This window comes from Arvicola amphibius, chromosome 5, assembly GCF_903992535.2.
Source record: "Arvicola amphibius chromosome 5, mArvAmp1.2, whole genome shotgun sequence".
Taxonomy (NCBI): Eukaryota; Metazoa; Chordata; class Mammalia; order Rodentia; family Cricetidae; genus Arvicola; species Arvicola amphibius.
The window spans coordinates 1,657,473-1,671,317 of record NC_052051.1 but is presented as its reverse complement, the minus strand read 5'-3'; the positions used below and the strand labels follow the sequence as shown (position 1 = coordinate 1,671,317).

The window sequence follows — 13,845 nt, the reverse complement described above, 5'->3', positions numbered from 1 at the left end:
TCTTGTTCCTAACAAGGTGTTGAGTGGCTGGAGCATGGGAGGAGAGCCACAGGAGTATGGCTCTCACAGAACCCAACCCCAAATTCTCCCTCAATGCCACAGGGTGGCTGGACAGACTGACTACAGGGAGGGGCACCTGGCTCTGGGCAGGTCACACCCAGGACCTACTGAGATGGTAGGTCTACGCAGCAGACCTGTGGCTTTGGACCGATTCACTCACCAAGCCTCAGTTTCCCCATCTGTCAAACAGTGTCAGTTCTTCCCGCTGGGTGAATTTGTAGGCCCAAAGTAGAGACAACTACATACCCCTCCCACTCTGGCTCAGGGTAATGCTGGGGTGTGTGACATCCTGCTAGGTAAAATGGGACCCTTACAATGTGCTTGTTCCCATTGACTACCAGGCAGTGTCCGGGAATGGAGGGGTGCTACCCACATGGTGCCTGGAGCCAGGCGTCCCTTGCCCAATTCTACCTGGGAGGATAGTGGAGGGGGGCTGGCTTGCGAGTGTGAAAGGTGCAAGCACACACTGGGAACCCAGGTGAGCCACACCCACTCCATGTCGCACACAGCAGGAAGTGCTTGGAAATGACACAGGCAACCTGGCCTCCACTCGGAGCAAACACAGGCTGCGGTCAGTCCCTTTCCAGCAACAATGGCTTATTGTGACCCCGGCCCAGCCTGCTGAGCTGTAGCCTAGGCAAACATAGGCCACCATGCATATTAGCTTAGGTGTTCAAAGACTCACCATTGTGCATTGCATCAGGAAGTGTCATGATTCTCATACCCAGGACCAGTCTGAGATTCCTGCTATCTTATCGGGCAGAGCTGAGCTCAAAGGCACCGCCCTGGGCAAACACGTGAGCAACCCTAACCCTGAAGGATCACAGGGACAGCAGATGTGGCTGCCCAAAGGTGTGCAAGAGGTTCCAAAGATGCCAGTCCCAAGGAGCTGCTTCCAGGGGGACAGTAATAAATGTCCTCAGTTCCACTCTCCCCCCCCCCCACTTTTTGAGACAGGGGCTCACTCATAATAGCATAGGCTGGCCTTGATCTTAGTACAGCTGAAGATGACAGCATGATTCACATTGTTTCCTGTGACTGGGCTTAGTGGTGCATACTTTTAATCCTAGCACTCAGGAGACAGAGGCAGGGCAGTCTCTGTGAGTTTGAGGTCTCTCTGGTCTACAGAAGAAGTTCCAGACCAGTCAGGGCTACATAATGAGAGCCTGTCTCAAAACAAAAAACCCAAAATAGGGGGCTGGAGAGATGGCTCAGAGGTTAAGAGCACTGGCTGCTCTTCCAGAGGTCCTGAGTTCAATTCCCAGCCCCCACATGGTGGCTCACAACCATCTGTACTGAGATCTGGCGCCCTCCTCTGGCGTGCGGGCATACATTGAGGCAGAATGTTGTATACAGGGCTGGAGAGATGGCTCAGAGGTTAAGAGCATTGACTGCTCTTCCAAAGGTCCTGAGTTCAATTCCCAGCAACCACATGGTGGCTCACAACCATCTGTAATGGGGTCTGGTGCCCTCTTCTGGCCTGCAGGCATACACACAGACAGAATATTGTATACATAATAAATAAATAAATATTTTTAAAAAAAGAATGTTGTATACATAATAAATAAATAAATCTTAAAAAAAAAAACCCAAAGTATTGTTCCCTGTGGAAGATGTCAATTTTTTTTAAGTGTTGGGGTTAGAATCCAGGGCCTCATGCATGCTAGGAAAGCCTTCTACCAGCTGAGATGCATCCCTAGCCCCTGTCAGCTCAACTCCTATCCCACTGAAGTTTTATAGAGCTCTGGTGTTGGTCCTCTTGAGGGAAGGAAGCTAAGGCCATGTGGTCGGGATTGACAGAGGCCTCTACTGGGGAGGTCCAGGGGTTCTGTCAGGCTCTCGCTGGTCCCCAGATGCCGTTCTCCAGGGGTCGAGGAGAGGCACCTACCATATACGTTGCCCTATTGTCCCTTCCAGGAGGAGGGTACCTTTGTCCTGAAGATCTGGGGTCCACTTCCTCTTCTGCTGTGGACCCTGTTGATGGCCCTCAGCCTGTCTCTCTCCTGGCATGCTTGACTCTGCGCTTGTCTCAGAGGTCAGTCCCATCTGGGCAGAAGGAAACACACTCAGGGCAAGGAACAACCCCTCTCCTGCCTGGGCATCTGCCAGGGCCACTTTGAAAGAATGGTTGAGGACCCACCTTGGTGTCTGACTCTCCCAGTTGCTGCAGCTCTGGCCTCTGTGCCCTGACCTTGCTGGGCTCTGAAAGACACGAATGGAGTCAACCAGACTGGTGGCCCTAGACATGGTGTCCCAGGACAATGAGAATTACTCTTCAGATGAAGACACAGAGGAGCTGGTAACCTTCCCCAGGGCTCTTGCTGGAGGTCTGAACCCAGGCCCCTCTGCTAGAAAACCTCCTGCTTGACTTCTCCAGCTCTGTGGGTTGGTGCCTTCCCTTCCTCCAATGAGAAGAGAGCAATACTTCTGAGCCTCAGAGCCTCTATCCATAATGGGAGGGACCACGCTGGAGGCCAGCAGGCTGCCAATCACTCCCTTTCCCTCTACACATCTCTTCCCACTGCACATCATATTTCAATGCACATCCCATCCCACTGCATATCAGTTCCCACTGCGCATCCCTTCCCACTGCACACCCCATCCCACTGCACACCCCATCCCACTGCACATCCCATCCCACTGTACACCCCTTCCCACTGTACACCCCTTCCCACTGCACATCCCATCCCACTGCACATCCCTTCCCACTGCACATCCCATCCCACTGCACATCCCATCCCACTGCAATCCCTTCCCACTGCAATGCCTTCCCACTGCAAAACCTTCCCACTTCAATCCCTTCCCACTGCACATCCCATCCCACTGCACATCCCATCCCACTGCACACCCCTTCCCACTGTACACCCCTTCCCACTGTACACCCCTTCCCACTGCACATCCCATCCCACTGCACATCCCTTCCCACTGCACATCCCATCCCACTGCACATCCCTTCCCACTGCACATTCCATCCCACTGCACATCCCTTCCCACTGCACATCCCATCCCACTGTGCATCCCTTCCTGCTGCAATACCTTCCCACTGCACATCCCTTCCCACTGCACATCCCATCCCACTGCACATCCCATCCCACTGCACATCCCATCCCACTGGACTGGTTCTTTGAGTGCTGACTTCACCTGTGGTCCCATCAGTGGCAGGTCTCTGCAAGTGGGGTACCAGCCTTGCTTTTCCTCCAGCCTCCTCTGGTGTCCTTCCAGGAGAGGTCAGGCTGGCATGGGTCCCTGGGAGAAGGTGTGAGGTGTCCTAGGAGAGGCAAATTAATGGTTTGAGTATCCCTCTCCCTGTCTCTGTCTGTGTGTGTGTGTCCCTGAGCCAACTCCATCTTCAGGCTGTAGTAGGTAGATATTCAGTTTTTTTTCTGAGTGTGAACAGGACCTGTTAGGCTGCTCTTTGGCACAAACTGGTGGAGCAGAGAGAAGGCAGCCCAAGGAGATGTGAATGCCATTCTGTAGTGCAATGGCATAGAGCGTGAGGACAGGACTGGGACCCTTACCTTGGGAGTAGAGTGCTCCTCAGGCTCCTGAGTTCTGGCCTGTGTGCTGCCGTTGCTGAGAGTATGGGGGCTGTGAATCACAGGTCTGGACAAGGTGGGCAGCTGGGGGCTGGGAGCATGGGCAGCTGTGGTGTTGAGTGGCAAAGGTTGGCTACTGGCTTTGAGGATATCCCGACACCGTCCCCGGTCAGAGAGGTCCAGAGGCTTGTCTGGGGGACAGTCCTGAGTGACCACATGTATCTCCTTGCTTGTGGACTGAGGATGCCACCCATCAGGCTGGGCCTCTGTGCTCAAAGCTGTCCTGGGGGCCTCAGTCTCAGAGCTCTCAGAGTCCGAACCAGCTGGTGGGGAAGATGGCATATCTTCTTGTGCGGATGGGACCTTCAACCTGGCACTGCCTGCCCCTGCCCGTGCCCGTGCCCGTGCCCGTGCCCGCAGCTGCTGCTGAACCAGCAGCAGGTGCAATGCTCCTTCCAGTCGTGGGTCCTGTATGCCCATCAAGGCACCAGGCTCCTCCCAGGCCTCTGCCTCTCTAGTTTTCAGGCCCTGGGGCAGGGGGCTATTGGCAGCTATAGCAGGAGCTGGGGGGCTGCTGTGGGGGCTTTGCAGACGCAGAGACAGGTGACGATTCAGGAGGCAGAGGCGATCAGTCTGGAGGGAGCGCTTCAGGGTCTCATAGGCTAGGGCTGATGGCTGAGAGGCCCGCAGGAAACTAGGGGAAAGAGAAGAGTAACTGGCTGAGTGAGATCCTGGAGGGAGGACAATAGGCACCTCACTTCATGGATGGTCAGGCAAGCCACCTGATGTCACATGGTCATGGGAGAGGGCAGATTCTCATGACCTCTCTGGAGGCCACTATGTATAGAAGAAGGTGGCAGATTTGGTCAAAAAGGACCCAGAGCATGGACATACTGGGTTCTATGCCTCCTCCTGTGTCTTTAGCTTTAATTGCCGACTTGACACAGCCTCAGGAGAAGGGAGTCTCAGTTGATAGGCTGCCTAGATCTGATTGGCTGATGCGTGGGAGATTGTTTTCATTATTAATTGATGGAGGAGAGCCCAGCCCATGGTGGGTGGCACCATCTCTTGGGCAGACACTCCTAGGCTGTGTAAGAAAGTAGCTGAGCCGGGCAGTGGTGGCGCACGCCTCCACTCGGGAGGCAGAGGCAGGCGGATCTCTGAGTTCGAGGCCAGCCTGGTCTACAAGAGCTAGTTCCAGGACAGGCTCTAGAAACTACAGGGAAACCCTGTCTTGAAAAACCAAAAAAAAAAAAAAAAAAAAAAAAGAGAAAGTAGCTGAATGTAAGGACAAGAGCCAGCTAGCAAGCTTCCTCCTCCACAGCTCCTGCTGTACTTCCTTGGTGGTGGGTTCCCTGCTAGAGGTAATGCTGCCCAGAAGAGCAGAAGAGCTAGCAGGGCTGTCTTCAAGTTCAGGCTTGAGTTTCTACTCTGACTTCCTTCAATGTTAAGCCTTGACCCATGAGCTGAAATAAACCCTTTCCTCCCTTAGGTTGCTTTTGGTCAGAGTTTTTGCTTATCTCTGCAACGGAAAGTGAATTACAATATCTGGTGGGGGGAGCACCAGCTACCTAGGGTGTCTGATCCTCCTGTCCATCTCCCACGATCCCACTGGCTCTGCTAGGTGATGAGACTGGAGCTTTACCTAGGTCTTAGGTGTCTACCAGTGTCCTGCCTCCACCATGGCCTGGTCACTCAGGAGGTGTAGGAACTGTGAATCAAGCTGGATGCCCAAAAAAGTCAATTCAGGGAAAGGTAGGTTACCCGGAGGGAGACTGAGCAGCCCTTCCCAGGCTGCTGGTCCTCTACTATGGGGTAGCAGCAGAACGTTGCTCACAGTGGTGGGTAGAGCCTCACCTGTCCACAGGGAGGCCATGTTCGTATGGTGGGCTGGGCGGGCTGCTTCTGGAGGAGGGCGGCGGGGTTGTTCCGTTGGCGGGGCCACTGTCCGGTGGGCAGGCCCGGGAGCCAGGCCGCACCACAGCTACTGTCGAGTGCAGCTGGTTGGAGATGCACTGAGGGCTCTGTACAGGATGGGCGGGTCAGCCTGGCAGGTCATCTCACCCGGGGTTGCCTCCCCCGCCTCTCATGAAGCTCAGTGTCCCTGTCTGGTCTGGGGACAGGCCTGATGGATGAGAGGTTGGCACATAGTACCTTGCACAAGGCAGGACTATGGCTGTCAGCCTGCTTGTCAGGATGGCACTGAGTGTTGGGGGGTCAGGGGTCAGGACCATTGTCCTCACCATGTCCAGGGCCCGTGGCTCAGGCAGGTTGGCAGCTGGGGAAATTCTGGCCACTGGAGATGTCTTGTGGCTTGACGCCTTATCTGTGGGAAGAAGAATGATGAGCTAGGGAGACACTGTGGGATTCCCCGGGTGCCCAATCTCCCGGCCTCCCGCTAACCCCATGGACCTGTGCCTGGCTGTTCTTCCTCCGCCTCCTCTGGGTCTCCTGGGGGATTCTCGGGGGCACCCTTCCGGTTCCCAGGTGAGGGGAGTGGCATTGGTGATGTGGGCTCTGAGGAGCCCTCCCAGGCCTGGGGTGCAGCCTTGTCTCTGGAGAGGACACAAGGCGGATGTTGAGGATACAGAAGCTAGAGAACCCAGGGCAGCCAGGACACCCTGTGGGGCAGGATTCTAAGGACACAGGTCTGCTGAGCCAGTCTCTGGGCCTGTGCTGCCCCACTCACCCCAGGCTCCGAAGCAGCTTCATTTCTTCCTTCAGGATCTTGTTTTCCTCCCTCAGCCCATTCATCTCCTTGGCTGCAAAGAGTGGAGGGGATTAGTGAGGTCATGGGGCAGGATGGAGACAGGGGACTCCCACAGCACCAGAGAGGCTCTCATTGTCTTGTTCTAGTCTGGCTCGTAGCAGGTAGGAGTATAAAACTGGCTGTAGGAGCAGACTGTGGAATGCTGTTGAGTGAACCTCTGCCTGCCGTCTGCAGAAGGATGAGGTCAACACTCCAGCTAGCCCCTAGAGCTCCCTCAGGAAGGTCAGGAGAGTGGGGATATGCCCTGGCCCAGGAATTGACGTGAGACGAGACACAGGACACTGGGGACCTCATCCTATGTGTCTGGGAGTCATGCCTCCTCCTTTCCCTGTGGCTCTGTGTGGGCTGACCAGGCCCTGGGATCCCCGGCCTGTGGGTGTGGCTCACTGAGGATGCAGAGATGCTGCAGGCTCTGCAGGTGTGCACTTTCCAGTTCCAGCTGCTTCTTTCTGGCCAGCTCCTGGGTGACCATGCAGCGATCGCACAGGCCAGCCCGCAGCCTGGGGACAGGAGAAGTCACACTGAGGCAGACATTTGGTTCCTTATGCCCCATTGCCAAGACATGTCCTGCCTTTCCCAACTGTGGTCCATGGTCCCCCAGGCCTCTCTCCTGCTGAGGGCTTAGCACGTGCAATTAAGTTTGGGAAGGATTTTCTCTTAAGGTTCTGCAAAGCCCGGCTTCGAGACACCTGTCTGGCTTGGTCTGTGCTAACAGCCCCCAGGTTGACTCTGGGGGGGGCCCTCACCTGTTCTCTAGCACCCTCAGGTTCTCCTTCAGTGCCTTCTGCTGCTCCCGGAGCTGGTGGTTTTTGGCAAAGAGCTCTTCTATCCTCTGTGCATCCCTGTGTGGCAAACAGCTAAGGTGGAATGCTGGCCAGAGTAGCCTGGGTTTGGGTGGGTCCCCCTTGGCAGCTCCCTGTAGGGACTTGCCTTAGAGTGTGGCCCTCCAAATGGGGCTCAGTTCCACACCCCCAGATAGCACTGTTCTCACGGCTACCTTAGCTATGGCACAATGGGCCCTGTCTAGTCCATCGTTTCTCAACCTGGGGATCGCAACTCCTTGTGTGTGTGGGGGGGTGTCGAACAACCCTTTTATAAGGATCATCGGAAAGCACAGATATTTACATCATGATACATTAATAGTAGCAAAATTATAGTTCTGAAGTAGCAATGAAAATAATCTTATGGTTGGGGGCCAGCACAACATGAGGAACTGTGTTAAAGGACCACAATGTTAGGAAGATTGAGAATCACTCATTTAGCCATAGATGGGACACAGGAAGGTGACCTGCCGGTCAGCCACCAGCAATTGAGGCTATGCGTTGGGTCCCACAATAAGTACTGTGACAGGTGCTTTGGTCTCACTGGGTCTCCAAGTAGAGGGCCACACCAGACCTGTTGGGGCTAACATCTCAATGGTCTAGTCCTGGCTCTACCACATAAACAGTGTCACTTGGCCAAGAGACTCCCTGACCCCTCCCTGCCACACTGTTCCCCTTCTTCGTCTGGAATCCTGGGTGCTCTGCCATCCTGGAACCTTGGGGGCAGTGTGAGTGGCCATGGCCTGTGGGAACAGCTGCCCTCCTGTCTGTTCCACTGGCTCGGCTGGGTTGACTCACCGGCACCGCTCAGAGTTCAGTTCCTGAAGCTTGTTCTGCAGGCCTAGCAGAGAAGATAGGCAGGTACAGGTCAGGTACAGCTGCTTCCCACAGCACCGGTAGGGCTGAGGCATGAGGTGGAAACTCCTGCTCTGGTTGTCGCATGGGATCCTCTCCAGACTCCTGCTAACTGACACCCACCCCATCTGCACCTGCGGCCCAAAAGCTCTAACTTCCTGAACTGAGGCCGGGGTCCCTAACTTAGCATTTAATTAGCGGTTGACAGAGACCCTGGTCCTGGCAGGAGCAGAGCATCCAAGAGTGGCTACTTTTTGGGGTGGTGGTAGTGCTAGTGTTAGGGAGGGGAAGCTAGATACACCCCTAACTTCAGGACCTGCCAGCGTCTACTGGGCACATGGAGTGGGACGGAAAGAGCTGGCGCCTGTCTTTCTCTTCTTCTTAGGTTCTGCTAGGTCTTCAGATCAGCTCGATCTTAGGGTGGGTCTAGCCAGCTACTCTCTCAGCAGCGACAAGTTCTTTGCCCCCAGGGTTCAACAGCCTCTGCCCCACCCTGAGTTCCTGTGTACCCAACCAAGTCTCTTAGGTACGGTGAAGACTGTCTGACAGCCCAAATCAATTGCCAAAAGAAGATCCACTCCTCTTTAGGGAGTGTTCTAGTCTCATCTTGGTCAGTGCTGGCTCTTCACCTCTCAAGATAAAATCCTATTAACCATAGCTCGTATCCCCACGCACACGTGGCCAGGTATTGTTTCTGTTGCTTCTGGGACATTTCCTGAAACATTAGATGTACAATCAACAGGCCTTCAGAGCAAGTTCTCACTGACACACCTCTTTGGGATCCAGTGAGATTGATCCCAGCCTGGGTAGGCCTGGGTGTTCCCAGAAGGACAGACTGGCTTCTTCCCTGAGGCTTGGGGGAGCGTCTGGCTTCCTTGACCCTCAGGTGGCTCTTTCTGGAAGGTCTCCAAGGACTGAATTGGAATTGTAATGAGGTGGGCAAGAGCACCCTGATAGGGAACTTAGCAGGGTCTTGAGGAGAGGGAGTGTCTGTTCAGTGCCTGAGACACTTCCTATGGCCTTAGGAGCTCTAGAATGGGCAGCCTCTCCCTCTGGCTAGCCCTCTGAGAAGACACAGCAGGATGTGCTTGGGGGCTGGATGCAGCTTGTGGTCATGAGGTGTTGATGGTGATCCCTGAATAGGTCCCTCTTCCGGTTCACACCTTGGGGTATGGTCTGAAAACATTCCGGATGAGGAAGTGCTCCAGGCCGAGTGTTCTTCAGTCAGGATTCTGTTTTCCAGATAAACCTACTGAGTACTAAAGGGGGATCCTGGAAGTTCCCTAGCCTGCCCAGACCCCCAAGACCATCTTCCTATGAGCACAGGGGAGCCTTCTGCTAACCACTTACCCAGAACCTCCTTCTCATGGGCCTCTTTCAGTCTGTTCAGTGACTCCATGAAGCTGTCCATGGCTCCTTGTGTGCTGGCCACTCTGCACTAGCTCACAGGAGGGTTGGGAGCTCTACTGCCCTTCTGGGTCCAGCCTGTAGGTAGGGGAGTTGGGGAGAAGGTTGATTTAAGTAGGGGCTTGGGCTGAAAAGGAGGTGAGCTTTTCAGGTGTGGGGCAAATCTGTTTTCTGTGAGGGGCTGCCCAGGGGGAAAGTGAATGGGTAAAGGTTGGATGGTGGAGGATGAAAGGGTTAATAGTAGAAGCTGCACGGGGTCAGAGTACTAGACAGACTGACTTCTGGAGGCTGGGCTAGGAGTAGGGGGAAGGGCAGTGGATCCTGTATCACACAGTGGCCCTGGTGGCCACAAGAACTCACCAAGCAAAGACATCTATGGTGTGGGGACAGAAACGAGGAAGAAGATGGGCTCCCAAACTGTTCATAGATCCACCTGGGCTCTAGCTCCCCCAGAGCTGGCTACAGTCGTGGAAGTGACAGTTGGTGGCTCTGTGTGTGGTAGGTGAGGGACAGGGGAATGAAGAATCGGGAGGTCCTTCAACCAGCGGCTGGGAGCCGAGGCTCATCTCAAGAAGGGATATCCTTGTGGGTTAACTAACCACCCCAGCCTTGAGGGGTCAGAGGCTGAGTGTCCCAGTCCTAGGTCACATGACCAGGACCTAGCTGCCTTTTTTTTTTCCTTGAATTCAATACGGGGTGGGTATCACTTTTTACCATTTAATCCTCAAGACAGCTCCAGGTACTTCTCTCCAAGTGGGGCAACTGAGGTTCAAAGAGGACTTGCCCCCACCTCATTCGGGGAGTGGGGTGTAGGGGGGGGGTGAGGAGTAGATTTGAAGTCAGACTTTAATTATTCACCCAGCATGAGCTCAGGATGTTTTCCAGAGGGCCGGTGTGCTCAGCTGTGTAGGCCTTACCTTGCTGAAGGCAAGGAGGTGGGACCAGCTGGTTGGGACAAACAGGGCTAGGAAGGGGTTAAGCCAGCACCTGCACTTCCACCCAGACTCGCCCAGCAGGTGGCTCTTCCCCAGCCCCTAGCACCTGCTCTATGGGCTGGGCCAACACCTGTAGAGGAGCCTGTAGGCTCGGGTGAGGTCTGTATGGGCTCTGGGTCTATATGCTGTTTAGTTTCTTCATTCTAGCCTATGGCACACACCACTAGGCTGTTACTCTCAAGGTTCCCAAAAGGCAGTCCTGAATTCTCTGCTGGACACTGGCTTAGTTCCCTCAGATCTCCTTGGTGTGTCCTGTCCAGAGACCCAGGGCATGACAAGACCAAACAAGGTCGTCCTGATCCAGGGTAACATTGCTATAGGGATGATGTGACTTCCCTGGTAATCAGATGGCAGAGACACATACAACTGAGGTAAAGTGGAAACCAGTTTCCTGGGCCCCTGCCATGCCTAGGGTGTCCCTGTGCCCAGCTTCTACCATTCTAGAGTTTTGGGGTTCTGGGCAGGGAAAGGAAATAGAGGGTGGTAGTGGCCTGGATGCATTCTTCAAGCCATTTTGGTGCAGAAATGGGCACCCATGGGAGGAATGAGCCTGGCTTTTAAGAATACACAGGCCCGCCAGGCGGCGGTGGCGCACGCCTTTAATCCCAGCACTCGGGAGGCAGAGGCAGGCGGATCTCTGTGAGTTTGAGACCAGCCTGGTCTACAAGAGCTAGTTCCAGGACAGGCTCCAAAGCTACAGAGAAACCCTGTCTCGAAAAACCAAAAAAAAAAAAAAAAAAAAAGAATACACAGGCCCATGCCCAGAAGCCTTGTGCCAACAGAGTGGCTGTCCCCAGGAGGCCTGCTCTGTGGGTCTAGTTGAAGGTGGCTAGCAACTTGGGAATGCAGAGAACTCTGTCGGTGGGAGCGAGTCTCTTCAGAGGACAAGGCTGTCTTTTTGCATCCAGCTGTAGGGAGCTGTGAAGTAAGAAGAAGCCTGCAAGGGTAATAGGTTTGGTGCAATCTTCAACCCAGAAGGGTGGGACCCAGGAATGTGTGTGGGTGCTTTGGGGCCGCAAAGCGCAGAGTGGTGCTGGGGGAGGCAGAGATATGAACCCTAACCCTGAGCCTTAGGGGCCCTAGACAGGGCCCTCACTCTTGACATCCGGGTCGGAATGTCTGTGTGGGCACTGAATCCGTGGGAAGGACCTGGTGGAGGGACAAGGCAGCGGAACAGCTTCTGCTACATCTTTTACTGCTGCCAGAGCAGTTGGGGAGGCAGATGCGACTTTGGGAGCAGCTGCCACCTACAAAGACACTACACACCTTCAGGCCAATCTGCCTCCCTTTGTCTGTGAAGATGCAGGGACAGAGGTGGTTTGTTCAGAATTAAAGCCGGCAAGAGGCAGGAGGATGTGAGATATGGCTGGCTTCTCCGTGGATAGGTTAAGTGCTACTCAAACCAACTCAGTGCAGCTCACCAGAACCAGAGAGAGCGTGTCCCTAAGCTGGATTGCTCCCCGGTCAGTGCTTAGGAAAGCACTCTACAGTGAGGAAGCCCGAGGGACGGCAGAAGCTTGCTATCACAAGTTCTCACCGGGAGGCTTACTCTAAGCTCTGCCTGCCTCCCAGGGAGCCAACTTGAGCCTCAGGTTCCCTCCCCTTCTGTCCCCACCCCCAGTCCCTTACTAGCTACAAGGATCTCCACCTACTCCATGGAACCTCTACTTGTCTCAAGAGCCCCTATCAGCACCTTTGGGTCCCCTTTTACCTTCTAAGGCACATATAGGCTCCATGGGGGCCTCCACTACCCCAAGGGCCCCTACTACCCTCCCAGGAGCCCCACCTGAACCTTAGACCCCCCCCACTCACTCTGTGGGGCCCTACCTGTTCTGTAGAGCCCCCACCTGCTCTTCAGGCTCACCTGCCTCCAAGGAGCCTCAACTGAACCTCAGACCCTTCACCTGTACCTCACAGTTCCCCAGAGGGGCCTCCCATTGCCAATCACAGCAGACCAGCAGGCTGGTGTTCCAGAAGACACAGGAGTGCTAGCCTAGAGCACTAGCCTGGGCTTTGAATATGATTCTTCCTTCCTATGTATAGCCTTGGGTAAGTTGCTTTGAGCCCCTGTTTCCTCATCTGGGGGTAATGACACACCCACGTCCTGTATTGGGTTTCTGTAAGACTCTCACGGGTATCACATGTTTCAGGCAGAAGGCAGGCGATATTTATTCTGTGTGTGACGGAGGGAACTCTGAACCTCCTATCTCCCTCACGTACAGCCCCCAGGGGGCTAACAGTGCCCTTCCTTCTGGTTCAGACCTTTTGTAGGAGGACAGATCCCTCCCCGTGTTCTGAGCAGAGGCCCATCATCAATGGTGGACACAAAGTGACCACTAGTTCGTAGATTTTGGTGGCCATTCCCAGGGAAGGTGCCATGCATTCCCTACAGGGCAGGGCTCATGGCCCCAGCTGTAACTCCCAATAAGAACAGATGTGGCAAAGCCCAAGTGGTGGCTCAGTGGCCATACCTAGATGTGTTCTCCAGGGGCAGCTGGAGCCCCTGGACTCCTATTACTGGTGGGTGATGGCAGCTGGCTTCCTTCCCTTTCCAGAGTGCTAAATCAGAGGCCAACGACTTCCACCCTGTCTGTCTCTCCTCAATGCCTGGCCCCCTTTCTTCTAGCAGGCCCTCAAGGGAAGAGGACTCTTCAGCAAACCCTCATTCTGTTTCTTTAAGGATGAGCTTTGGTCAACCCATCTGATGTCCACTTAGCCACAAAAAGCAGCAATGGCCACAGAGGTGGTAATGACGGCAGCTGCTGCTGTACACAGTACTGAGGAAGTACTGAGTATCCCAGGCTACTTAATCAGACTCCAAAACATGGAGCAGACAAGAGGCAGGGTGGCAGAGGCTGGATTTGAACAAGAGTCTGGCTACTTCCATCTCCTCTCATTCTCTGAATGGGAGATTGCAAAGCATCTCCCATAGTAGCTTTAGCCAAGCTACTACTCGTCTGACTGTGCCTCGGTTTCCCCATTCATAAATCTGGTTGTGGTGACCACAGAGACAGGAGGAGCCTGATATGTAGTGGGAGCTTCCATGCCTGATCCAGGGGACCAGACAGGGACCAGAGGGTTTCTAACCCCATGTGCTCCCATGTGCACTTCATAGTCACCCAAGGCAGCTCTCATTTTATAGAGATCTGAGATTAAGAGATGGTATTTGCCTACCATCATCAGCTCACAAGAGATACAGGCTAGACACACGGGCCTCCCAGCAACCTCTTGGGTTGGTCCGGGTTGAGGCTGTATGGAGAGAGGTTTCCTCGGGAGGGTGGCTTCTGATATCTTTCTGACAATAAACCCGCACAGACAGACAGAGCAACACTTTTGGCTGGAGAAACCCACATCTGTGTATACATGCCACAAATAAAAACCTTTGCACAACGCCAACCCAT

At 54.4% G+C, this 13,845-nt stretch overlaps 1 protein-coding gene across 1 annotated transcript; it reads right to left on the bottom strand.

The window, feature by feature from the left end:
• Positions 1-1,944: 1,944 nt before the first annotated feature.
• On the bottom strand, positions 1,945-9,453 carry Rbbp8nl (RBBP8 N-terminal like). Its single transcript, XM_038329857.2, has 12 exons — positions 9,393-9,453; positions 7,986-8,028; positions 7,113-7,208; positions 6,754-6,866; positions 6,286-6,358; positions 6,009-6,151; positions 5,840-5,922; positions 5,454-5,620; positions 3,579-4,290; positions 3,202-3,328; positions 2,201-2,262; positions 1,945-2,106 (listed from the first exon to the last, which is right to left on the bottom strand). The coding sequence occupies exons 1-12, from the start codon at positions 9,451-9,453 to the stop codon at positions 1,945-1,947; spliced, it is 1,842 nt and encodes a 613-aa protein (XP_038185785.2).
• Positions 9,454-13,845: the final 4,392 nt, after the last annotated feature.

What these genes read in the sequence shown, in the direction of transcription:
- Rbbp8nl (XM_038329857.2), bottom strand. Translation starts at nt 9,453, where the DNA reads ATGGACAGCTTCATGGAGTCACTGAACAGACTGAAAGAGGCCCATGAG. An exon ending in CCATGAGAAGGAGGTTCTGG is followed by an intron (nt 8,029 to 9,392) that starts GTAAGTGGTTAG and finishes CTTCTCTGCTAG; the next exon opens with GCCTGCAGAACAAGCTTCAG. An exon ending in GGAAGAACAGCCAGGCACAG is followed by an intron (nt 5,923 to 6,008) that starts GTCCATGGGGTT and finishes TTCTTCCCACAG; the next exon opens with ATAAGGCGTCAAGCCACAAG.